We start from the raw sequence: 24,459 nt of genomic DNA on the forward strand, positions 1-24,459 counted from the left end.
GCCCAGAAAACTCCCCATCGAAGGCATGTTCCTCGATGGTGTGGAGATTTTTCAAGGAATGCGCGGAAGACAAATATAATGTGGTTTGCACAATTTGCCACTCAAAACTGAGTAGGGGCTCTGGAAAGAGCAACGTTTCGACCACTTCCATGCGCCATCAATTCAATCCAAGCACTGGGCTCAGTGGGAGAGAGCAAACACAGGACAATCATCGTCCAGCGTTGCCGCCACTGCCTCTCCCACTGTTGACAGTGCTGGCGCTGCAGTCCAGAGCACCATCCAGGACACCGCAACATCTGACTCTGCCACTTTGGGGACTTCCCCCTCATCCTCTCCTGTTCCTGTCTCAGCTCATTCTCCTGCACCATCATGCGCCTCCTCCCAGTAACCCACCATCTCTCAGACATTTCAGCGCATGCAAAAAAAAACAGCGCTAACCACGGGCACATCTCCAAACTTCTGGCTCAGGAGATGTTAGCATTCCGGCTTGTGGAAACTCCGGCCTTCCAGGACCTGATGGAAGTGCAGCACCTCGCTATGCCGTCCCTAGCAGTCACTTCTTCTCCCGTCCCCCCGGGGTGTGCTGTCCCCGCCTTGCACCAGCACGTGTCACTCAACATCAGGCGGGCCCTAAATTCCGCGCTTTGCACAAAGGTCCACTTGACCACCAACGCGTGGACAAGTGTATGCGGACAGGGATGCTACATTTCGCTGACGGCAGACTGGCTGAATTTAGTTGAGGCTGGGACTGGGTCACAAACTGGGCCAGGGTACCTTGTCTTGTACCCTGCCTATCATTCCTGGCAGGGGCTTTGAAACAACACCCTCCTCCTCCGTTAAATTGACTCCAGCTATGAGCTGGAAACTTTGCAGCACTAGCGTGGGTAGACGTCAGCAGGCCGTGCTGAAGCTCATCAGCTTGGGGGACAGACAGCACACTGACTCCAAGGTGAGGGATGCCCTCCTCGGTGAGACAGCAATATGGTTTGAGCCGCTGCACCTGGGCCCAGGCATGGTCGTGTCTGATAACGGCAGGAACCTGGTAGCAGCTCTGGAGCTTGCCAGCCTCCAACATGTTCCATGCCTGGCCCACGTCTTTAACCTAGTGATGCAACGTTTTGGAAATCCATATCCAAATGTGCATGAGCTACTGGTGAAAGTGCGGCGCTTGTGCGCCCACTTTCGCAAATCTACAGTAGCCACTGCTAGCCTCAAAAAACTCCAGCAACGCCTCCATCTGCCAGAACACCGGCTGTTGTGCAACTTCCCCACACGCTGAAACTCAACATATCATCTGTTTTTTTGTTTTTGTTTTTTAAAATGTAGATTGTGAGACCTACATAGAGCTTACAATGTACATTTTTTCCCTATCAGTATGTCTTTTTTTGTTTTTTTTTGGAATAAGGGATGGAAATCCATGCAAACACAGGGAGAACATACAAACTCCTTGCAGATGGTTTTTTGCCCTTGGCAGGATTGGAACAGCAGGACTCCAGCGCTGCAAGGCTGCAGTGCTAACCACTGAGCCACTGTGTGGCCCCTCACATATCATCTGTTGAGCAGAGTGGCTGAGCAGTAGAGACCTTTGATGGAGTACCATCTCCAAAACCCTAGGGTGCCACAAAGTCAGCTCCCTCAGTTTCTCAACCATGAGTGGCCATGGATGGAAGACTTATGTGAAATCCTACAGGTGTTTGAGGAGTCCACCAAGAGGGTCAGCTGTGACGACGCACTAGTGAACGTAACAATCCCGCTCTTGTGTGCGATGCGAGAATCCCTCATTGCCATCAGTGATAACACAGATCACACTGAGGAGTCAGGGATAGCGGCAGAACCGTCACAGCAGGAGAGTAGTTCCATACACCTGTCTGCTTCACAGCATTTAATGACGGAGGAGGAGGAGGATGAAGACGTGGCAGATGATATGATTGTGACACAGGAGGCTACCGGAGAAGTTCAATGCATCCCATTCTTGCAGCACGGATGGGGCGAAAGGGAGGAGGAGGAAATGGAGAGTGACCATTCTGGTGGGGCAGCGAAGTCATGCCAAGTAACACTCTAGCACACATGGCTGACTTCATGTTGGGCTGCTTTTCAAGTGACAAGCGCATGGTCAATATAATGGAGAGCAACCAATACTGGATATTTGCAATCCTTGACCCCTGGTATAAAAATAACATTGTGTCTTTTATTCTGGTAGAAGGGAGGGCCAATCGCATTAATGACTGCCACAAGCAATTGGTGCAGAACATGATGGAGATGTTTCCATCAAGTGTCGTTGGCGGCAGAGTGGACAGTTCCTCCATGAAGCGAACAAGTGCTGTCCGGTCCACACCCACAAGGGATACACTGTCTAAGCTCTGGGACATGGTAATGGCACCACCTCGCCAAACTCCCGCCACTGAGAGGTCTAGTGTCACCAGGCGGGAAAAGTATAGGCGCATGTTGCGGGAATGCCTGTCCAACAACAGCCCTGTCCTCTCTGATCCCTCTGCGGCCTACACGTATTGGGTGTCGAAGTTGGACCTGTGGCTTGAACTTGCCCTATATGCCTTGGAGGTGCTGTCCTGTCCTGCCGCCAGCGTGCTATCTGAAAGGGTTTTCAGCGCAGCCGGTGGTATCATCACGGATAAACGCAGCCGGCTGTTAGCTGAGAGTGCCGACCAGCTGACTTTCATCAAAATGAACAGCCACTGGATAGAGCCATCATTTTCGTGCCCACCAGTGTCAAGCACCCCAACATGAATTGTCATGTCTGCGCTCAGCCTCTACAATTCCTTCTCATATTCCTCCACCATCTGTGTTGCACAATTCTGATCATTCTAGGCTCAATCCACCCTGATTTCCCCAAACTCTGCTGGTTAGAGGCTGAATCCACCCTGATTTCACCAAATTCTGCTGTTTAGAGGCTGAATCCACTCTGATTTCACCAAACTCTGCTGGTTAGAGGTTGAATTCACCCTGATTTCCCCAAACTCTGCTGGTTACAGGCTGAATCCACCCTCATTTCACCAAACTTTGCTGTTTAGAGGATGAATCCACCCTGATTTCACCAAACTCTGCTGGTTACAGACTGAATCCACCCTGATTTCCCCAAACTCTGCTGATTAGAGGCTGAATCCACCCTGATTTCACCAAACTGTGCTGGTTAGAGGCTGAATCCACCATGATTTCCCCAAAATCTGCTGGTTAGAGGCTGAATCCACCCTGATTTCCCCAAACTCTGCTGATTAGAGGCTGAATCCACCCTGATTTCCCCAAACTCTGCTGGTTACAGGCTGAATCCACCCTGATTTCCCCAAACTTTGCTGTTTAGAGGATGAATCCACCCTGATTTCACCAAACTTTGCTGTTTAGAGGATGAATCCACCCTGATTTCACCAAACTCTGCTGGTTACAGGCTGAATCCACCCTGATTTCACCAAACTCTGCTGTTTAGAGGCTGAATCCACCCTGATTTCACCAAACTTTGCTGTTTAGAGGATGCATCCACCCTGATTTCACCAAACTCTGCTGGTTACAGGCTGAATCCACCCTGATTTCCCCAAACTCTGCTGATTAGAGGCTGAATCCACCCTGATTTCCCCAAACTCTGCTGGTTAGAGGCTGAATCCACCCTGATTTCCCCAAACTCTGCTGGTTACAGGCTGAATCCACCCTGATTTCACCAAACTCTGCTGTTTAGAGGATGAATCCACCCTGATTTCACCAAACTCTGCTGTTTAGAGGATGAATCCACCCTGATTTCACCAAACTCTGCTGGTTAGAGTCTCAACTCACTCCAAGGGCCAGAAACACTGCTGATGCAAGGCTCAACTAAGTTAAAGGCCCTAAAACTCTGCTGGTAAGAGGCTGAAGTCACCTAAAGGGCCTCAATCTCTGCTGGTAGCTCAGTTTAAGGGCTTCTAACTTAATTTGGAAGGGCTCACATTAAGGGTCAAAAAAGTGAATTTTGGAAGTTCTTACCACATCACACACATATCCACAATGACAGTTCAGGGTGGGTACTGTTGGATTTCCCATTGCCTATTCCATCTGTGGTTGTCATGGGCAACGTGATTTAAAGGGGTGTTTGTTAAGGTTTCATTAGAGTAAGATTTGGGTTTCTGTCCATCCAATTATGAAGGAAAAAAGGTTTCCAGGTATTTTTCCACCTTCATAGTGGGTTTTTTGAGTGTGGAAAGTGTGTAGTTGTTAGGCTGTGATGTTGGGGTAAAACTGTGACTTGGGCTTGTTAGATGCCCCCAGACATGCTTCCCCTGCTGTCCCTGTTGCATTCCAGAGGTGTTGGCATCATTTCCTGGGGTCATAGTGGACTTGGTGACCCTCCTGAGTCGAACATTGGTTTCCCCCTAAACGAGTCTTTTTCCCCATAGACTATAATGGGGTTTGATGTTCGATTGAACAGTCGAGTATCGAGCGGCTACTCGAATCGAACTTCGAACATTTCACTATTCGCTCATCTCTAGCAATAATAGAGTCAAGTTAATTCTCTATGCCACAGTATGCTACAGCTGCAATTTTGAAATCCTCAATTCAGATGAATGGCACAGAAATCTGTGTAACAAATCTGAAAATACTCTTAAGGGTGCAGCCACATGAGATGAGTCTGCAGTGGAACTTACATAGTGGAATACTATTGTGGAATCACTGAGAGTATGATGGATTACTGCAGATTTCACCCTTAAATTGCAAAGAGTATTAATGATGGAAATAAATTTAATCTATAAACTGGTGCAGATTTCAATCCAGGCACCCAGCAGAGGGTGCACCTCTTTTATGAAGAAGTATGTGCCTTCATATATAAGCATACTCTCCACTTGGTAGGGCATATGAAAATGCTAGTCTTCAGAAATCTCCCACACTAAGGGAAAACTGCATGTCATCTCTGATCCCTGACAGTCTAGGGGTGCATGCACACTACGTAACGCCGGGCGTGTATGAGAGCCGTACACGCCGGCGTTACAGCAGGGCTGCCGAACACTTCCCATTCACTTCAATGGGAGCGCTCGTAAACGCCGCTGTTACGAGCGCTCCCATTGAAGTGAATGGGAAGTGTTCGGCAGTCTGCTGTAATGCCGGCGTGTACGGCTCTCATACACGCCCGGCGTTACTCAGTGTGCATGCACCCTAGCTCTGTTTTTATTTAGTAAATTGATAGTTTATGAGGCTGCTTGCAGTGAGAGAAGACGGTCTGCTATCAGAGCTGATAGTTTGTATAAAAGTCAGGGAGAAAGTTTTACAGTATATTGGGACAATGTAGATAGATATACTGTATACATATGGGCAGTGGTGGGAAGAGAGGAGACAGGTTTAAAGATATGCCTCTAAATGTAACAGTGTGCTGTAGTCTGCCTGTATAGTACAGGTACAATACTGATTTTCCTTAGCAATGCTCTAAATGAAGAAAAACTTTAGAAATAGTTTTTTTTTTGCTTTTTTAAATAAACTTTTTAAATAAACTTTCTCTAATCCTACTGTGTTTGGATGTTTGGATGTTTGTGAGTTTGGATGTTTGTTACTCAATCACGCTAAAACGCCTGGACGGATTTGCGTGCAATATTCCACAAACATACTTTTCCCTTAGGATTGAGTCACAGGCTACTTTTGGTGCCACTAAACAACATGGCTTCCTAGCAGGAGACTCACAAAAGCAGGACTCCTAGCCCCAGCTATAGACTCACACACTGCCTGGCATTTCCTGCCTCAACCTGCCTGCATACTCCTTACTGTCACCTCAGGAGTAGCCCTCACTCTACTCACTCACATTTACATATAGCTTTCCACTGTCATTGTCTGTATCACTACATACACAATATAACACATCACATTGTCTGTATCACTACATACACAATACAACACATCACATTGTCTGTATCACTACATACACAATATAACACACCACATTGTCTGTATCACTACATACACAATATTACTAGAGATGAGCGAACACCAAAATGTTCGAGGTTCGAAATTCGATTCGAACAGCCGCTCAATGTTCGTGTGTTCGAACGGGTTTCGAACCCCATTATAGTCTATGGGGAACAGATACTCGTTAAGGGGGAAACCCAAATCCGTGTCTGGAGGGTCACCAAGTCCACTATGACACCCCAGGAAATGATGCCAACACCTCTGGAATGACACTGGGACAGCAGGGGAAGCATGTCTGGGGGCATCTAACACACCAAAGACCCTCTATTACCCCAACATCACAGCCTAACAACTACACACTTTACACACTCAATACCACCTCTCTGACAGTAGGAAAACACCTTGAAACATGTGTATTTGGCACTTGCAGTGAGGAGAGCTTGTCACCAGCAGTGAATTTGGCCCTTGTAGTAAGTTGAGGTTGGCACCAACATTTGTTTTGAAAATCAGGGTGGATTGAGCCTCTAACCAGCAGAGTTTGGGCAAATTCATGGTGGAGGGAGCCTCTAAAAACCCCAGTTTGGACCAATTCATGGTGGAGGGAGCCTCTAACCAGCCCAGTTTGGGCAAATTCATGGTGGAGGGAGCCTCTAAAAAACCCAGTTTGGACCAATTCATGGTGGAGGGAGCCTCTAACCAGCCCAGTTTGGGCAAATTCATGGTGGAGGGAGCCTCTAACCAGCCCAGTTTGGACCAATTAATGGTGGAGGGAGCCTCTAACCAGCCCAGTTTGGACCAATTAATGGTGGAGGGAGCCTCTAACCACCCCAGTTTGGACCAATTCATGGTGGAGGGAGCCTCTAAACAGCCCAGTTTGGGCAAATTCATGGTGGAGGGAGCCTCTAAAAAACCCAGTTTGGACCAATTCATGGTGGAGGGAGCCTCTAACCAGCCCAGTTTGGACCAATTAATGGTGGAGGGAGCCTCTAAACAGCCAAGTTTGGACCAATTCATGGTGGAGGGAGCCTCTAAAAACCCCAGTTTGGACCAATTCATGGTGGAGGGAGCCTCTAACCAGCCCAGTTTGGGCAAATTCATGGTGGAGGGAGCCTCTAAACAGCCCAGTTTGGGCAAATTCATGGTGGAGGGAGCCTCTAACCAGCCCAGTTTGGACCAATTAATGGTGGAGGGAGCCTCTAACCAGCCCAGTTTGGACCAATTAATGGTGGAGGGAGCCTCTAACCACCCCAGTTTGGACCAATTCATGGTGGAGGGAGCCTCTAACCAGCCCAGTTTGGACCAATTCATGGTGGAGGGAGCCTCTAAAAAACCCAGTTTGGACCAATTCATGGTGGAGGGAGCCTCTAAACAGCCCAGTTTGGGCAAATTCATGGTGGAGGGAGCCTCTAAAAACCCCAGTTTGGACCAATTCATGGTGGAGGGAGCCTCTAACCAGCCCAGTTTGGGCAAATTCATGGTGGAGGGAGCCTCTAAAAAACCCAGTTTGGACCAATTCATGGTGGAGGGAGCCTCTAACCAGCCCAGTTTGGGCAAATTCATGGTGGAGGGAGCCTCTAACCAGCCCAGTTTGGACCAATTAATGGTGGAGGGAGCCTCTAACCAGCCCAGTTTGGACCAATTAATGGTGGAGGGAGCCTCTAACCACCCCAGTTTGGACCAATTCATGGTGGAGGGAGCCTCTAAACAGCCCAGTTTGGGCAAATTCATGGTGGAGGGAGCCTCTAAAAAACCCAGTTTGGACCAATTCATGGTGGAGGGAGCCTCTAACCAGCCCAGTTTGGACCAATTAATGGTGGAGGGAGCCTCTAAACAGCCAAGTTTGGACCAATTCATGGTGGAGGGAGCCTCTAAAAACCCCAGTTTGGACCAATTCATGGTGGAGGGAGCCTCTAACCAGCCCAGTTTGGGCAAATTCATGGTGGAGGGAGCCTCTAAACAGCCCAGTTTGGGCAAATTCATGGTGGAGGGAGCCTCTAACCAGCCCAGTTTGGACCAATTAATGGTGGAGGGAGCCTCTAACCAGCCCAGTTTGGACCAATTAATGGTGGAGGGAGCCTCTAACCAGCCCAGTTTGGACCAATTAATGGTGGAGGGAGCCTCTAACCACCCCAGTTTGGACCAATTCATGGTGGAGGGAGCCTCTAACCAGCCCAGTTTGGACCAATTCATGGTGGAGGGAGCCTCTAAAAAACCCAGTTTGGACCAATTCATGGTGGAGGGAGCCTCTAAACAGCCCAGTTTGGGCAAATTCATGGTGGAGGGAGCCTCTAAAAAACCCAGTTTGGACCAATTCATGGTGGAGGGAGCCTCTAACCAGCCCAGTTTGGACCAATTAATGGTGGAGGGAGCCTCTAAACAGCCAAGTTTGGACCAATTCATGGTGGAGGGAGCCTCTAAAAACCCCAGTTTGGACCAATTCATGGTGGAGGGAGCCTCTAACCAGCCCAGTTTGGACCAATTAATGGTGGAGGGAGCCTCTAACCAGCCCAGTTTGGACCAATTAATGGTGGAGGGAGCCTCTAACCACCCCAGTTTGGACCAATTCATGGTGGAGGGAGCCTCTAAACAGCCCAGTTTGGGCAAATTCATGGTGGAGGGAGCCTCTAAAAAACCCAGTTTGGACCAATTCATGGTGGAGGGAGCCTCTAACCAGCCCAGTTTGGACCAATTAATGGTGGAGGGAGCCTCTAACCAGCCCAGTTTGGACCAATTAATGGTGGAGGGAGCCTCTAACCACCCCAGTTTGGACCAATTCATGGTGGAGGGAGCCTCTAAACAGCCAAGTTTGGACCAATTCATGGTGGAGGGAGCCTCTAAAAACCCCAGTTTGGACCAATTCATGGTGGAGGGAGCCTCTAACCAGCCCAGTTTAGGCAAATTCATGGTGGAGGGAGCCTCTAAACAGCCCAGTTTGGGCAAATTCATGGTGGAGGGAGCCTCTAAAAAACCCAGTTTGGACCAATTCATGGTGGAGGGAGCCTCTAAACAGCCAAGTTTGGACCAATTCATGGTGAAGGGAGCCTCTAAAAACCCGTTTGGACCAATTCATGGTGGAGGGAGCCTCTAACCAGCCCAGTTTGGGCAAATTCATGGTGGAGGGAGCCTCTAAACAGCCCAGTTTGGGCAAATTCATGGTGGAGGGAGCCTCTAACCAGCCCAGTTTGGACCAATTAATGGTGGAGGGAGCCTCTAACCAGCCCAGTTTGGACCAATTAATGGTGGAGGGAGCCTCTAACCACCCCAGTTTGGACCAATTCATGGTGGAGGGAGCCTCTAAACAGCCAAGTTTGGACCAATTCATGGTGGAGGGAGCCTCTAAAAACCCCAGTTTGGACCAATTCATGGTGGAGGGAGCCTCTAACCAGCCCAGTTTGGACCAATTAATGGTGGAGGGAGCCTCTAAACAGCCAAGTTTTGGGAAATTCATGGTGGAGGGAGCCTCTAACCAGCCCAGTTTGGACCAATTCATGGTGGAGGGAGCCTCTAAACAGCCCAGTTTGGGCAAATTCATGGTGGAGGGAGCCTCTAAAAAACCCAGTTTGGACCAATTCATGGTGGAGGGAGCCTCTAACCAGCCCAGTTTGGACCAATTAATGGTGGAGGGAGCCTCTAACCAGCCCAGTTTGGACCAATTAATGGTGGAGGGAGCCTCTAACCACCCCAGTTTGGACCAATTCATGGTGGAGGGAGCCTCTAAACAGCCAAGTTTGGACCAATTCATGGTGGAGGGAGCCTCTAAAAACCCCAGTTTGGACCAATTCATGGTGGAGGGAGCCTCTAACCAGCCCAGTTTGGGCAAATTCATGGTGGAGGGAGCCTCTAAACAGCCCAGTTTGGGCAAATTCATGGTGGAGGGAGCCTCTAAAAAACCCAGTTTGGACCAATTCATGGTGGAGGGAGCCTCTAACCAGCCCAGTTTGGACCAATTAATGGTGGAGGGAGCCTCTAAACAGCCAAGTTTGGACCAATTCATGGTGGAGGGAGCCTCTAAAAACCCCAGTTTGGACCAATTCATGGTGGAGGGAGCCTCTAACCAGCCCAGTTTGGGCAAATTCATGGTGGAGGGAGCCTCTAAACAGCCCAGTTTGGGCAAATTCATGGTGGAGGGAGCCTCTAACCAGCCCAGTTTGGACCAATTAATGGTGGAGGGAGCCTCTAACCAGCCCAGTTTGGACCAATTAATGGTGGAGGGAGCCTCTAACCAGCCCAGTTTGGACCAATTAATGGTGGAGGGAGCCTCTAACCACCCCAGTTTGGATCAATTCATGGTGGAGGGAGCCTCTAACCAGCCCAGTTTGGACCAATTCATGGTGGAGGGAGCCTCTAAAAAACCCAGTTTGGACCAATTCATGGTGGAGGGAGCCTCTAAACAGCCCAGTTTGGGCAAATTCATGGTGGAGGGAGCCTCTAAACAGCCCAGTTTGGGCAAATTCATGGTGGAGGGAGCCTCTAACCAGCCCAGTTTGGACCAATTAATGGTGGAGGGAGCCTCTAACCAGCCCAGTTTGGACCAATTCATGGTGGAGGGAGCCTCTAAACAGCCCAGTTTTGGCAAATTCATGGTGGAAGGAGCCTCTAACCAGCAGAGTTGTGGGAAAGCAGGGTGGAGGGAGCCTCTAACCAGCAGAGTTGGTGGAAATCAGGGTGGAGGGAGCCTCTAACCAGCAGAGTTGGGGGAAATCATGTTGGAGGGAGCCTAGTATTAGCAGAATTGTGCAACGCTTATGGTGGATGAGTATGAGGATGCGGAGGAATTGGAGAGGTTGAGTACAGACATGGAGTTTCATGTTGGGGTGCTTTACACAGGTGGGCACAAAAATGAAGGCTCTATCCAGTGGTGGTTCATTTTTATCAAAGTGAGCCGGTCGGCACTCTCAGCTGACAGACGGGTGCGCTTGTCAGTGATGATGCCACCGGCTGCACTGAACACCCTCTCAGATAGGACGCTGGCGGCAGGACAGGACAGCACCTCCAAGGCATATAGGGCAAGTTCAAGCCACAGGTCCAACTTCGACACCCAATACGTGTAGGGCGCAGAGGGGTCGGAGAGGACAGGGCTGTGGTCGGAAAGGTATTCCCGCAACATGCGCCTATACTTCTCACGCCTGGTGACACTAGGACCCTCCGTGGCGGCACTTTGGCGAGGGGGTGCCATCAAGGTGTCCCAGACCTTAGACAGTGTGCCCCTCGTTTGTGTGGACCGGTGAGAACTTGGTTGCCTACTGGAGGAACTGCCCTCCCTGCCGCCAACGTCACATGCTGGAAACATCTCCATCATATTCTGCACCAATTGCCTGTGGCAAGCATTGATGCGATTGGCCCTCCCCTCTACCGGAATAAAAGACGAGATGTTGTTTTTATACCGGGGGTCAAGGATAGCAAAGATCCAGTACTGGTTGTCCTCCATGATTTTGACAATACGCTTGTCGGTTGTAAAGCACCCCAACATGAACTCAGCCATGTCTGCCACAGTGTTAGTTGGCATGACTCCTCTGGCCCCACCGGAAAGTTCAATCTCCATTTCCTCCTCATCCTCCATGTCTACCCATCCGCGCTGCAACAATGGGACGATTCGAAGTTGCCCGGAAGCCTCCTGTATCACCATCACATCATCGGACAACTCTTCTTCCTCCTCCTCCTCCTCCTCCTCCTCCTCCATTAAACGCAGTGAAGCGGACAGATGTGTGGACCTACTCTCCAGCTGTGACGGATCGGATGCTATCCCTAACTCCTCTGTGTGATCTGAGTTATCCCTGATGTCAATCAGGGATTCTCTCAGAACACACAAGAGCGGGATTGTAAGGCTCACCATCGCATCCTCAGAGCTCACCCTCCTTGTGGACTCCTCAAAGACCCGTAGGATGTCACAAAGGTCTCTCATCCATGGCCACTCATGGATGTGAAACTGAGGCAGCTGACTTTGTGGCACCCTAGGGTTTTGTAGCTGGTATTCCATCAAAGGTCTCTGCTGCTCAACCACTCTATTCAACATCTGAAACGTTGAGTTCCAGCGTGTGGGGACGTCGCACAAAAGCCGGTGTTGTGGCACATGCAGGCGTTGCTGGAGAGATTTTAAGCTAGCAGCGGCTACTGTCGACTTGCGAAAGTGGGCGCACATGCGCCGCACTTTCACCAGTAGCTCTGGAACATTGGGGTAGCTCTTTAGGAAACGTTGCACCACTAGGTTGAAGACGTGGGCCAGGCATGGAACATGTTGGAGTCCGGCAAGCTCCAGAGCTGCTACCAGGTTCCGGCCGTTATCACAAACGACCATGCCTGGGCCCAGGTGCAGCGGCTCAAACCATATTGCCGTCTCATCGAGGAGGGCATCCCTCACCTCGGAGGCAGTGTGCTGTCTGTCCCCCAAGCTGATCAGCTTCAGCACAGCCTGCTGACGTCTACCAACGCCAGTGCTGCAACGTTTCCAACTCGTAGCTGGGGTCAATCTAACAGCGGAGGAGGAGGCGGTGGCGGAGGAGGAGGCGGTGGCGGAGGAGGAGGCGGTAGAGGAGGAGGAGGAGGGGGGTGTTCTTCTCGTGTCCCTGCCAGGAATGTTAGGCGGGGAGACGAGGTACACCGGGCCAGTTTGGGAAGCAGTCCCAGCCTCAACTACATTCACCCAGTGTGCCGTCAGTGAAATGTAGCGTCCCTGTCCGCATGCACTTGTCCACGCGTCGGTGGTCAAGTGGACCTTTGTGCAAAGCGCGGAACTAAGGGCCCGCCTGATGTTGAGTGACACGTGCTGGTGCAAGGCGGGGACGGCACACCGGGAGAAGTAGTGACGGCTAGGGACGGCATAGCGAGGTGCCGCAGTTGCCATCAGGTCCAGGAAGGCGGGAGTTTCAACAAGCCGGAACGCCAACATCTCCTGGGCCAGCAGTTTAGCGATGTTGGCGTTCAAGGCTTGCGCGTGTGGGTGGTTAGCAGTGTATTTCTGCCGCCGCTCCAATGTCTGAGAGATGGTGGGTTGTTGTAAAGAAACGCCTGATGGTGCCTTTGATGGTGCAGGAGAAGGAGATAAGACAGGACCAGGGGAGGATGAGGTAGAAGTCAACAAAGTGGCGGAGGCAGATGAAGTGGTGTCCTGGCTCGTCCTCTGGAGTGCATCGCCAGCACAGTCAGCAGTGGCAGTGGCAGAGGCAGAGGCAGTGGCAGAGGCAGTGGCAGTGGCGTGAACGGCAGGCGGCCTTTGTCCTGCCATTGCTGCCTGCCACTGATTCCAGTGCTTGGATTCCAAATGACGGCGCATTGAAGTGGTGGACAGGTTGCTCTTCTCAGAGCCCCTAATCAATTTCGAGAGGCAAATTGTGCAGACAACACTATATCTGTCCTCGGCGCATTCCTTGAAAAAACTCCACACCTTCGAGAAACGTGCCCTCGAGGTGGGAGTTTTTCGGGGCTGGGTACGAACTGGAACATCTTGGGAGATTCCGGGTGTGGCCTGGCTTCGCCTAAGCTGCTGACCTCTGCCTCTGCCTCTAGCTACCCTTTTTGGTGCTGCACCTGCCTCAACATCCACACTACTTTCCCCGCTTGACATCCCCCCTGTCCAGGTCGGGTCAGTGTCCTCATCATCCACCACTTCCTCTTCCAACTCCTGTCTCATCTCCTCCTCCCGCACAATGCGCCGGTCAACTGGATGCCCTGACGGCAACTGCGTCACATCATCGTCGATGAGGGTGGGTTGCTGGTCATCCACCACCAAATCGAACGGAGATGGAGGAGACTCTAGTGTTTGAGCATCTGGACACAGATGCTCCTCTGTTAGGTTCGTGGAATCGTGACGTGGAGAGGCAGGTTGAGGGACAATGAAAGGAGCGGAGAACAGCTCTGGGGAGCAGGGACAGTTTGGGTTATTGTTCTGTAAAGCTTCGGAATTTTGGGAGGAAGGAAGACAAGACTGTTGGGTAATAGGAGGAGAGGAGGCAGAGTCTGACTGGCTGCTGGACAATGTGCTGTAAGCGTTCTCTGACAGCCATTGCAAGACCTGTTCCTGGTTCTCGGGCCTACTAAGGTTTGTACCCTGCAGTTTAGTTAATGTGGCAAGCAACCCTGGCACTGTGGAGTGGCGCAATGCTTGCTGCCCCACAGGAGTAGGCACGGGACGCCCTGTGGCTTCACTGCTACCTTGCTCCCCAGAACCATTCCCCCGACCTCGCCCACGGCCTCGTCCACGTCCCTTTCCGGGAGCCTTGCGCATTTTGAATTCCTAGTTAGAAATTGGCACTGTATACCAGTAGTAAAAATTGTGGGTGCACGTAACCCCAATATATTCTTTGAATTCCCAGTCAGACACTGGCACTATATGGCAGTAGCAAGAAATGAGGGTATTTGTATTCCCAATATACTCTTTAAATTCCCAGTCAGACAATGGCACTGTATACCAGTAGTAAAAATTGTGGGTGCACGTAACCCCAATATATTCTTTGAATTCCCAGTCAGAAACTGGCACTATATGGCAGTAGCAAGAAATGAGGGTATTTGTATTCCCAATATACTCTTTGAATTCCCAGTCAGACAATGGCACTGTATACCAGTAGTAAAAATTGTGGGTGCACGTAACCCCAATATATTCTTTGAATTACCAGTCAGAAACTGGCACTATATGGCAGTAGCAAGAAATGAGGGTATTTATAACCCCAATATATTCTTTGAATTCCCAGTCAGACAATGGCACTGTATACCAGTAGTAAAAATTGTGGGTGCACGTAACCCCAATATATTCTTTGAATTCCCAGTCAGAAACTGGCACTATATGGCAGTAGCAAGAAATGAGGGTATTTATAACCCCAATATATTCTTTGAATTCCCAGTCAGACAATGGCACTGTATACCAGTAGTAAAAATTGTGGGTGCACGTAACCCCAATATATTCTTTGAATTCCCAGTCAGAAACTGGCACTATATGGCAGTAGCAAGAAATGAGGGTATTTGTATTCCCATCATACTCTTTGAATTCCCAGTCAGACAATGGCACTGTATACCAGTAGTAAAAATTGTGGGTGCACGTAACCCCAATATATTCTTTGAATTACCAGTCAGAAACTGGCACTATATGGCAGTAGCAAGAAATGAGGGTATTTATAACCCCAATATATTCTTTAAATTCCCAGTCAGACAATGGCACTGTATACCAGTAGTAAAAATTGTGGGTGCACGTAACCCCAATATATTCTTTGAATTCCCAGTCAGAAACTGGCACTATATGGCAGTAGCAAGAAATGAGGGTATTTGTATTCCCAATATACTCTTTGAATTCCCAGTCAGACAATGGCACTGTATACCAGTAGTAAAAATTGTGGGTGCACGTAACCCCAATATATTCTTTGAATTACCAGTCAGAAACTGGCACTATATGGCAGTAGCAAGAAATGAGGGTATTTATAACCCCAATATATTCTTTGAATTCCCAGTCAGACAATGGCACTGTATACCAGTAGTAAAAATTGTGGGTGCACGTAACCCCAATATATTCTTTGAATTCCCAGTCAGAAACTGGCACTATATGGCAGTAGCAAGAAATGAGGGTATTTGTATTCCCAATATACTCTTTGAATTCCCAGTCAGACAATGGCACTGTATACCAGTAGTAAAAATTGTGGGTGCACGTAACCCCAATATATTCTTTGAATTACCAGTCAGAAACTGGCACTATATGGCAGTAGCAAGAAATGAGGGTATTTATAACCCCAATATATTCTTTGAATTCCCAGTCAGACAATGGCACTGTATACCAGTAGTAAAAATTGTGGGTGCACGTAACCCCAATATATTCTTTGAATTACCAGTCAGAAACTGGCACTATATGGCAGTAGCAAGAAATGAGGGTATTTGTATTCCTAATATACTCTTTGAATTCCCAGTCAGACAATGGCACTGTATACCAGTAGTAAAAATTGTGGGTGCACGTAACCCCAATATATTCTTTGAATTACCAGTCAGAAACTGGCACTATATGGCAGTAGCAAGAAATGAGGGTATTTATAACCCCAATATATTCTTTGAATTCCCAGTCAGACAATGGCACTGTATACCAGTAGTAAAAATTGTGGGTGCACGTAACCCCAATATATTCTTTGAATTCCCAGTCAGAAACTGGCACTATATGGCAGTAGCAAGAAATGAGGGTATTTGTATTCCCAATATACTCTTTGAATTCCCAGTCAGACAATGGCACTGTATACCAGTAGTAAAAATTGTGGGTGCACGTAACCCCAATATATTCTTTGAATTACCAGTCAGAAACTGGCACTATATGGCAGTAGCAAGAAATGAGGGTATTTGTATTCCCAATATACTCTTTGAATTCCCAGTCAGACAATGGCACTGTATACCAGTAGTAAAAATTGTGGGTGCACGTAACCCCAATATATTCTTTGAATTACCAGTCAGAAACTGGCACTATATGGCAGTAGCAAGAAATGAGGGTATTTATAACCCCAATATATTCTTTGAATTCCCAGTCAGACAATGGCACTGTATACCAGTAGTAAAAATTGTGGGTGCACGTAACCCCAATATATTCTTTGAATTCCCAGTCAGACACTGGCACTATATGGCAGTAGCAAGAAATGAGGGTATTTGTATTCCCAATATATTCTTTGAATTCCCAGTCAGACAATGGCACTGTATACCAGTAGTAAAAATTGTGGGTGTATATAGCCCCAATTCTATTGCTAGGGGACTTGCAGGGTATTTCTGGGGTGAAGGTGGGGGGGCACACCGTTGGAACGGGTATCGGGGTATATATCGGGTATACGGGAATACACTGACAGTGTATTCCATTCAGGATCCTGGGAAAGCTGGGTTGCGGCGATTGAGCCCGTCAGTGCCACGTTACACTGACAAGCTTCTCCCTGGAATTTAGCTCTTACAAGAGCTGTTGGTTGTCTTCTCCTTCCTATCCTAGCCTGTCCCTGCCTACCCAGAATCTAAGCCCTAGCTAGCTGGACGGAAACCTCCGTCCTCGGTGAATTGCAAGCTCAGAATGACGCGAACCTGGGCGGCGCTGTTCTTTTAAATTAGAGGTCACATGTATTCGGCAGCCAATGGGTTTTGCCTACTTTTTTCAACGTCACCGGTGTCGTAGTTCCTGTCCCACCTACCCTGCGCTGTTATTGGAGCAAAAAAGGCGCCAGGGAAGGTGGGAGGGGAATCGAGTAATGGCGCACTTTACCACGCGGTGTTCGATTCGATTCGAACATGCCGAACAGCCTAATATCCGATCGAACATGAGTTCGATAGAACACTGTTCGCTCATCTCTAAATATTACACATCACATTGTCTGTATCACTACATACACAATACAACACATCACATTGTCTGTATCACTACATACACAATATAACACATCACATTGTCTGTATCACTACATACACAATACAACACATTACATTGTCTGTATCACTACATACACAATATAACACATCACATTTCCTATCCCACCAAACTTTTTAAAGCACTTTTACAGTTTCACACGTCTGTGTCCGCCCAATTCTCAAATCACCGCAGACGAAGTCGCGGGTAAAAGCTAGTAAACTATATTACAAAGAAAACACATCCCCAAACCACAAAAAAATGAAGTAACAGTTTTAATAAACAAATGCAGTTAATATATTGCATAACTTGGTTACAATACCTGAAATAAGAGGCTGTGGAACAGTTCGTCTTGTATCTTGAACTTTCTCAACTAAAATATTCTTTACAGTTGTTCCTGCTAGTTTTTTCTCAAGGCTTTCTTTAAATTTACTGCAGAGATTTTCATCATTTGGGAGGGGGTTTTCAAATTTAACAAACAAATTGCTGTCAGTGCTCCTTGAAGAGGCTTGAGAAGCAAACTGAATATCTTCTAATGTTAGTCCAACGCTATTTCCAGCATGTCTAATGGCATTTGTTAACATCTCTTCTTGAAGTCTGTAAAGAACACGAATGGAGTTTTCTGCTTTCATAATGGGGCAAATAACGTTCACTTCAGTACGTCTGAATCCATCAGAAAGGCGAATCCATTCTTCGTACCTCGGTCTCTTGCCAGAAGATTCCATTTTCCCGTGTTTGTCTGCAGAATGTAAGTTGTGAGATCAGTAAGCTCTTAGGAACTGTTGTTCTCTCTGGGTTAAAACAGAAAGCGCACAGTACAAATACACAAGGGTTAATATTGTAACCAAGGTAGTAAAAGAGAGGCGTGTCTGGATAAGAAACGAAAACTACAGGGACACAATACTTAGAAGGATAAAGAGAAAGGAAAACAGCCTGCTCTGACACAGTGCGATACCATAAATTAACTCTTTAATGAAAAAATGTACAGAATTGTAATATGTGCAAAGAACAACTCAGCACTTTCCTAAGGTGATTTGGGGAGAGATTCTTCCAGTAAGTCATCGGTCCCCTTGCTCTCTGTCCAGCCATTCTCAGTGGAGTTAATCCTTGCTGAAGTTACCTCTTCTTGCTTCCTCCTGGTCCATTCTGCATACAGCTGCAGCAGACCACGGTAAGTGATGTATTTACTGGTAGGGGTTTTCTGGCAACAGTGCTGTGTAAAGTATGAAGGGACAGGCAGCAGTCTTGTGTAATGAATGAAGCTGATTTAGACTGTTGGCTACAGCAGTCTTGTGGATAATATATTTTGCACAGGACTGCTTAAGCCAGGATTCTACACCACTTCTTTCCTTAAAGGGGCTCTATCAGCAAAATCCTGCAGATAGAGCCCCACATATGCGTGCATAGCCTTTCAAAAGGCTATTCAGGCACCGTAAAAGTTAAATTAAACTACCCCCCCGTTTTAAAATAATAACTTAAAAAAGAATGGTCTCTACTTACGGAACGTGCACCCTGGGCAGGCATTCAGGGTGCGCCGTCTTCTTCTTCCCCGCCTCTTCTTCCTCTGACGTCTTCGGGTCCCGTCCTCCTCCGGCGCTTGCTCGCGGACACTGATAAAAAAAAATAGCCCGGGCGCATGCGCAGTAGCCGTAGTAGAAGCCGCGTGCTACTGCGCATGTGCCCGGGCTATTTTTTTTTTTATCAGTGTCCGCGAGCAAGCGCCGGAGGACGGGACCCGAAGACGTCAGAGGAAGAAGAGGCGGGGAAGAAGAAGACGGCGCACCCTGAATGCCCGCCCAGGGTGCACGTTCCGTAAGTAGAGAACATTCTTTTTTAAATTATTATTTTAAAACGGGGGGGCTAGTTTAATTTAACTTTTACAGTGCCTGAATAGCCTTTTTAAAGGCTATTCACGCATATGTGGGGCTCTATCAGCATGATTTTGCTGATAGAGCCCCTTTAAATAGGGTTGATGCAGTCTGCACCTCTTCAGTCCATACACATATAAGAGGCCATTCACGTCACTTTATGCTAGGTTCACTTCTGTGTTCAGGTTTCCTTTTGGGGACAGAATTCCCCAGTTGAGAGCAGGTGCAGTTGTGAACCTAGCCTTATAGAGGTCCGCCTGATTGATACATTTTTATAAGGTAAACAGTAGAGATGAGCGAACAGTAAAATGTCCGAGGTTCAATATTCGTTTCGAGTAGCCCCTCAATATTCGACTACTCGAATCGAATATCGAACCCTATTATAGTCTATTGGGGGAAAATGCTCGTTTCAGGGGTAGGCAACGTTCGATCAAATTATACTTACCAAGTCCACGAGTGAGGGTCGGGCTGGATCCTCCGAGCAGTCTTCTCCTTGCAGCGTCCCTGCGGCGTCTTCCGGCTCTTCATTCATTCTGCCAGGCATCGGGCCTGGGCAGAGCCGACTGCGCATGCCTGCACTACAAGCGGACATGCGCAGTTGGCTCTGCCCAGGCCGGATGCCTGGCAAAGTGAATGAAGAGCCGGAAGACGCCGCGGGGAAGCTGCACGGAGAAGACTTCTAAAGGTAGGAGAAGAACCAGCGTTGTTTGGCCGACTGTATAGCATTTGGCCAATCAATGCTGGTTCTGCATCGAACTTTTACATTCGAATAGCGAGTGGTACTCGATCGAGTACGAGTATTTAGAATACCGTAGTATTCGATCGAATACCTACTCGATCGAGTACTACTCGCTCATCTCTAGTAAACAGCTATAAAAGCACATATCAGTCAGTGAACCCATTGCCCCCAATAAAAAAAAAATACATTATGGTACAATTGTGTGCCCCTGGCCGTTATTTCAAATGGACATAAAAGCATGTACTACCACGCTTTTCTGTCCTTTAACAAAAACAGATCTGCAACGCTCGTTTCCAATTTACTGTAGTTTTCTATGTAAATAGATGCAAACTATTTGCAGCCGCTTAAGCATTCTCTTTGTGATTTCAACCCTTGAATAGGGAACTCTCCCCCATTAGCCACAACCCAGCCCTTCTTTTTCACACTTAAAGGGATCCTATCTTTTAAACACAATTTTTACTCCCTAACACGTCGGAATAGCCTTAAAGGGGTATTCCCATGTACATAACCATATCTATATTTGTAGATAATTAAAAGTTAAACATTTTTGCAAATATAAGTAATTAAAAATTCCGCAGCGTTTTAAAGATTTTCTCTAACCATTTTAGTGGATAGGACCACTAATGCAGAAACTTTCTATGGTCTGGGACTTGTCAGGAACCCAGCTATTGTTTTCTTATTGTAGCCGGGTTATCAGGCTGGGACACTACATGTATCAGAAGATATCCCGGCCACAATAAAGAAATCATAGCTGATTTTATGACCATAGAAAGGTCCTGTATTCATGGTCGTATCCACTGGCAACCGATCAAGACAACAGACTGTGACCACAAGATATGTAGAGAAAATTTTTAAAACCCTGCAAAATGTTTAATTACATATATTTGCAAAAATGTTTAACTTTTAGTTATCTACAAACTTAAAAATAATTATGCACATGGCAATACCCCTTTAAGAAAGGCTATTCGCCTCCTACCCTTCCTTTTCTTCTCCGCGCCACCGTTGGCCTGCAATCCCGTTTTTTCTCGGTATGCAAATGAGCTCTCTCGTTGCACTGGGGGCGGGCCATCACTTAGTGCCAACATGACAATCCATTCAGCTAAATGCACTTTGCTGATAAAGCCAAGTCTGTTATCTCTCTAAGTAAACACACAGATAACACGGAGTTCATTCTGTACAAGAATCTGCAGATTATCTGACCTGCAGAAGTGTTTGTCCTGTTCAGCAGGAGAGAGAGAAATACAGGGAGTGAGAAGCAGACACTGCATGCACCCTGGTAGAAAGGCTGAGATGGGAGAACCCCTTTAAGTAACCTACAGGCATACCCCCATCTCATTCAGGGGTCCTAGGACTTCTGGCTTCATTATCAATCTCGCCTCTTGGTGAAGGAGGGACTTATGGCACCTCCTGCCAGATTATTGCAGACAATCTAAACCCTAAATCCCAACACTTCTGGGTCATCCCCATGTACATCTTTCATTATACTGAATAAGATGGGGGGATCCGTGACCTTTTGAGATAGACTTAAAGTGTTCTCAGAAGAGTATATACAGATTCCTGATGGTTTTGTTTATGCAAAAGCTATTACAAAAAATCACTAAGTATATGTATCTGGTCTGTGCATATTGGCATGGATGGCACATGTATGATATCCTTGTGCTGCCCATACCACCACAGACCCACTAATTTGCATAAGTGAGTCTGGGCCAAAAAATGGAAAGGAATAGGACCTGTCCTTAGTGTTGCCTAGACTTATGGTCTCATGCGCAGACCCGTGAAGATACACAAGTGTGTGTATGTGGCCATTAGAATATAATGGATCAGTGTGCTTGCCATAAAAAACACAGCTAGCACACTGACAATGCGCACATTCATGTGCATGAAGTCTAAGGGTAATAAAGGGTGATTGTTCAGTATTTTGTTAATAAAAGGCGATTGTTCAATATCTTACTCATCTCAGTATCTCTCTGAATTATGTACCAATTATTCAGAATTGCTGAATGCATCACATCAGCTTGAGGCCTATAATGGAAATAAAAGGTAACTATATCAGCCTTTCTTACTCTTTTGTTTTTATGTGCTTATTCTAGCAAAGAAGTCTGACTCTAAGGGTGCATTCACACTGAGTATACGCTGACAGATTCTGAACTTTAAAACACGTTCAGAATCAGCGTGTACAAAGCAGATCCCATTCATTTCAATGGGAGCCGGCATACGAGCGCTCCCCATTGAAATGAATGGGCTGCTTTTTTCCCTATTGATACGCACGTATCACATTGAAACCAATAGGGAAAAAAGCAGCCCATTCATTTCAATGGTGGGGAAAGGGAGGGGGTGTTTTGGTTGTCTGTCTGCCCCTTCCCTGAGCTTGAGGACTGGGTTTTTTTTTCTCCCACTTGGAATTCAGCCTGGCTGACTATAGGGGATCTGCAGTGCTCCTATTAACCCCTTCCTGACGGAACAGGAGCACTGCAGATCCCCTATATTCAGTAGACACAGGAATACCTAATGTGTATGTGTGTCACAGTCATTTTCTACTTTTATATGTATTCTAGGGAAAGGAGGCATTTACAACTTTTATTTCTATTTTATTTTATTTATTTTATTACATTGCTTAAAGCCCTTTCTTTTTTTTTTCTTCACTATTTTATGGGAAATTCTATACATTACTATTGCGGCTGGTCGGAGATCCCCCCCCCAAAAAAAAAAATATATATATATTTTTCCTTGACTCGAGTATAAGCCAAAAACTGTGCTGAAAAACTCGGCTTATACTCGAGTATATACGGTATACTAAAAAAAAACTAAAAATTAATACAATCAATGCATATTTGGTATTGTTACGTCCATAACAATCTGTACAATAAAACTGAATCAATATTTAATGTACAGGGTGAATGTCGGAAAAAGAAAAAAAAACGGAAAAAACCCGCCGGAAGTAATGATTTTTTGCCATTTCACCTTACAAAATATGCTATAAAAAGTGATCAAAAAGTCATATGTACCTCACAACAGTACCAATAAAAAGCACAGGTTGTCCCGCCAAAAATAAGCCATCAACTAACACTGTCAACCGAAAAATTTAAATTTGAAAGAAAATATAGCATCTAGTAATGTGAAGTCAAAAACCCGCAAAATCGCCAAATCATTAGCACACAACTGGCTGCATCAGAAAGGGAATATATAAGCTGTGTGATCGTATATCAGGGGACACCCCAGATTTACAGCTTATGAGGGAAAATATACCAGAAGTGACCCCCAAAGTGACCCCCAGAGTGACTCCCCCAAGCATAGGAGCTACTGGGACATAGTAGGGAATTTGGTGTCTGCAATGTTCTCCGCACCGCTTATATATTACATATTCCCTCTTCGCCATCCGCTGTGCAGTCCCGTCCGGGATACTAATACTCACTACACCCCCTGATAAATTCTTTGAGGGGTGCAGTTTTCAAAATAGGGTCACTACTTTGGGGAATCCACTTTTCTGGTACCTTACAGGCTCTACAAACATGACATGGCGTTCAGATACCAAACATCTGACACTGTACTCCAAAAGCCGCATAGCGCTCCTTCCCTTCTGCGCCCTGCTGTGCGCCCAAACTGCAGTTTATGCCACATGTATGACACGGGTGTACCTGGGATAACATACGTAATGCCATATGTGGGTATAAACTGATATTAGGGTACATGTATGACTCTGGTGTACCTGGAATAACGTACATAATGTTATATGTGGGTATAAACTGATATTAGGGCACAGCCGAACACAGAAGGGAGGAAGGGTTATTGGGATTTTAGAGCACAGACGGTTTGGGTTTTGGTCACCCTAACACTTTTGCAGAGCGGAAACGCCAGTAAAGTGGAATCCCCTGATATGAGACGTTATTTTGGAAACTACACTTTGCCGAACGTACTGCGCATGCCCGCGGCCATAGTGCCGACACCGCAATTTTGCGCATGCGCAGTACATTCCTCGAAGTCTTTGCCGAACAGAGCGTACTGCGCAGGCGTCCGATGTATAGCTGAAGAAGGAAGGGGAGGATGCAGAAGAAGGTAGAGGCGGTGCTGGAGTCAGTTTGCGAGCAGCAGTGGGGACGCCCCCATCACATTTCCAGCCCTGAGGGACGCCCCCATCGCTGCGAGAGAACTAATTAGCATACCAGTACAAACCGGTATTTCTAACGAACGGCGCGGCGGAGAGCACTTCTAAAGGTAGGAGATGAATAGCCTTTCTAAAGGCTATTCCGACGAGTTACCTAGAAAAAAAAGTTTTTTAATGGTAGAATCCCTTTAATAGTTTTAGGAGTGCAGGTCTCTGACAACACAAAGTGGGGGCAACATATTGGGCACTGAAATGGCATATTTCTTTAAAAATTTCAATTTTCATTTTGTACATTAATTTTTGGAAAGCATTTTTAGGCTCAAAATGATAATACCCCTTGATACATTCCTTGATGGGTGTTGTTTTTAAAATGGGGTCACATTTGAGGGGTTTTCCATTGTATTGGTACTTTAGGGGCTCAGCAAATGCGACATGGCACCAGAAATCTATTCTAGCAAAATCTGCCCTCCAAAATCCAAATAGTGCTCTTCCCATTCTGAGCCCCACCATGTTCCCATACAGCAGAATATGGCCACATATG

At 47.1% G+C, this 24,459-nt stretch overlaps 1 protein-coding gene across 1 annotated transcript in view; it reads right to left on the reverse strand.

Moving 5' to 3' along the window:
* LOC142183515 (uncharacterized) overlaps nucleotides 1–17,994 on the reverse strand; it is a 166,177-nt gene extending 148,183 nt beyond the window's left edge. Inside the window, exon 1 of the mRNA XM_075258664.1 lies at nucleotides 17,532–17,994. Within this exon, the coding sequence (XP_075114765.1) occupies nucleotides 17,532–17,934 (403 nt within the window). The 5' untranslated portion in view covers nucleotides 17,935–17,994. The remainder of the gene's footprint in view (nucleotides 1–17,531) is intronic.
* Nucleotides 17,995–24,459: the final 6,465 nt, after the last annotated feature.

Source organism: Leptodactylus fuscus, chromosome 1, assembly GCF_031893055.1.
Source record: "Leptodactylus fuscus isolate aLepFus1 chromosome 1, aLepFus1.hap2, whole genome shotgun sequence".
Taxonomy (NCBI): domain Eukaryota; kingdom Metazoa; phylum Chordata; class Amphibia; order Anura; family Leptodactylidae; genus Leptodactylus; species Leptodactylus fuscus.